This window comes from Pseudophryne corroboree, chromosome 10 (assembly GCF_028390025.1).
Source record: "Pseudophryne corroboree isolate aPseCor3 chromosome 10, aPseCor3.hap2, whole genome shotgun sequence".
NCBI lineage: Eukaryota > Metazoa > Chordata > Amphibia > Anura > Myobatrachidae > Pseudophryne > Pseudophryne corroboree.
In genome coordinates this window covers 285,763,380-285,766,187 of record NC_086453.1, presented here as the reverse complement: position 1 = coordinate 285,766,187, position 2,808 = coordinate 285,763,380, and the positions used below count along the sequence as shown (strand labels likewise).

Below are 2,808 nucleotides of genomic sequence, written 5' to 3'. Positions count from 1 at the left end.
ACGGGTGTAACTGCAGTGGTTACCGGCCGAGCTAATTAAACAGCCCGGCCGCAGCACCCGAAGAAACAATGGGGGTTTTGACTCCCGATGTCTCTTCGGGAACAAATTGTATATCCCCCTTAGTGTTTTCGCAGTTTTGTGAATTACACTTATTTTGAGGTACACACTGTATTTGCTTTGAATCAGCTAGTGGTATGTGCAATTTGATTATTTTACATTGCAACAAACAAATTTAGGTACCATTCTGGAACAGCCCAAATAAATATTTTCAGCTAGGAATATATGAAATAATTTGCCATCAGAATGGGTGTATATATAATGTAAATACTTTTTTCAATGCTCTTTTCACCTCTTTGTTTCTCAAACAGTAAATAGCAGGATTAAACAATGGAGGCAGAACACTGCATAAAAAAGACGACACTTGGACAATGACAAAGTAATCTCCAGAAATAGGACCATTGTAGTTAAACATACCAGTTATGTAAAACACACTAACAACAGCTATGTGAGAAGAACATGTGGAGAAGACTTTCTGCCTTCCAGCAGAAGAGCGGATTTTCAGTATGGTGGAGATAATATGTATGTACGAGTAAAGCACAAGTAGAAAAGGGGACACTCCCATAAAAATGGTGAGGATATTTATAAACACCTGGCTGCTTTCTATATCACTACAAGCTGCTTCAAGCATGGGGAGAATATCACAAAAGAAATGGTGGATTTCCCGATATCCACAGAAGGTCAATTTCACAGTCAACGAAGTGTGGAACACTGCGTTCAAGAATCCGCAGATACAGCATCCTGCTACAAAATATGAGCAGAACATCTTATTCATAATGAGCAGATAGTGCAGTGGGTTACATATAGCCACGTATCGGTCATAGGCCATGGCAGCTAGGAGAAGACTTTCTGCTCCTGAAAAAGACACAAAGAAATAGAGCTGTGTGAAACATCTGTTGAAGGAAATCCTTCTGTTGCCCGTTATAGCATTGACCATCATAGCCGGGAGAGCAACTGTAGCGAAGCACACATCTAATATGGATAGGAAACTCAGGAAAAAGTACATTGGTGTCTGTAGATGGCAGTCAATCCGAATAATGCTAAAAACTATTAAATTTCCAGTAATAATCAGTGTATAGATCATTGCAAATAGAAAAGAAAATATTTTTGGTGCTTCAGAAAATCCTAATAGGATAAAATCATCAAAATAAGTCTCGTTTGTTGCCATTTAGTCAATCAGTCAAAATCTGTGAAAAAAACATGAAGGTGACATTGATCATTTCCTTAAACTATAACATATTATATATTAGAGATGAGCGGTTTGGATTCCATGGAATTCGAGCTGCTCTGAACATTGGGAACCAACCTCACCTGTGCAGCGGGCTTGGGTGTCTCCGCCAGACTTGGATTCTCATTCGAGGCTGAATGTTATCCTCTCGGCATCAGAGTCTCTCGGGACTTTGATTCCATATATGTGGCATACTGCACGCTGCTGTGTACTGCACAATACTCTGCTATACTGGCTATGCTGTGACCAGCTGCACTCAGGGGTGTAGCGAGGGTGGTGTAGCGAGGGTGGCTCCAGTGGAGCGCGAGCTCCGGGTGTCAAAAAGGTTACAGGGCGCAGATGGGGAACACAGATGGGGCACAAAGATGGGGCACACACTGACTCAGAGACTAGGTGGTGAACAGGGCAGGCCAGTGGTGACAGCCAGAGACACTCACATCCAGCACATGCCAGAGCTCTGCCCATCCTCTTTATATGTCTCACTGTCTGCTAGTAGCTATGCAGCCGGGTTACTTTTCTCCTGCTACACAACTCCCTGCCCTCACTGCTGCAGCACCACTTTCTGCCTCAGCTGCTGCAGACCTCTCTCTGCCCCGGCTGCTAAAGCACCTCTCTCTTCCCCAGCTGCTGCAACACCTCTTTCTGCCCAAGCTGCTGAAACACCTCTCTATCTGCCCCAGCTGCTGCAGCACCACTTTCTTCCCCAGCTGCTACAGATCCTCTCTACATTGATGCTGCAGCACCACTCTCTGCATTAGAAGCTGCAACATAACATGTATAAACGGCTCTTCTGTGGTGTAAAGTGTATGAGTGACTCTACTGCGGCCTAACATGTATAAACATCTCTTCTGTGGTGTAACGTGTACAAGCATCTCTACTGTGTGGTGTAACGTGATTAATGGAAACTACTGTGCAGTGTAATGTGAATTGGTACTATTCTGTGGTCACATCCTGTTGAAGCCATGGCCCTGTTTTAAACTTGGGGGCGGGGAACTTTCGCCCTGAGTTTACAAGTTCTAGAACTGGCCCTGTCACTAAGTTAGAATTTTTAAAAAACATTTATTTTCAAATATCACATGCCTCCACACATTGGCCAGGCCCCCAATTCAGTACAGGGGAGGGGGCTCCGAAACATACCCTTGCTCCGGGCACCATGGCACCTAGCTACACCTCTGACTGCACTATACTCTGCTGTAAATTGTACTGTTTGGTGTGCTTTGTTCACATGCATCTCTAAGCCCTGTGAGCCACGCAGTTGGAACCAAGCTACAAGTTGAAAAAACATAAAAATAAAAATAAAATATTTCTATTGTTGGTACTGTTTAGTGTGCTTTGGTCACGTGCATCTATAAGCCCTGTGATCCACACAGTTGGAACCAAGTTGCAGGATTAAAAATAGAAAAATAAAATATATTTATTGTTTTTGTACAGATTGGTTGGTGCGCTTTACTCAAGTGCATTTTGTTCACGTGCATCTGTAAGCCCTGTGATCCGCGTAGTGTTGTGTGACTTGACAAATGGAT

The 2,808-nt window shown here is 43.5% G+C and overlaps 1 protein-coding gene across 1 annotated transcript; it reads right to left on the bottom strand.

Moving 5' to 3' along the window:
• Positions 1-298: 298 nt before the first annotated feature.
• On the bottom strand, positions 299-1,225 carry LOC134965308 (olfactory receptor 5V1-like). Its single transcript, XM_063941784.1, has one exon. The coding sequence runs from the start codon at positions 1,223-1,225 to the stop codon at positions 299-301; it is 927 nt and encodes a 308-aa protein (XP_063797854.1).
• Positions 1,226-2,808: the final 1,583 nt, after the last annotated feature.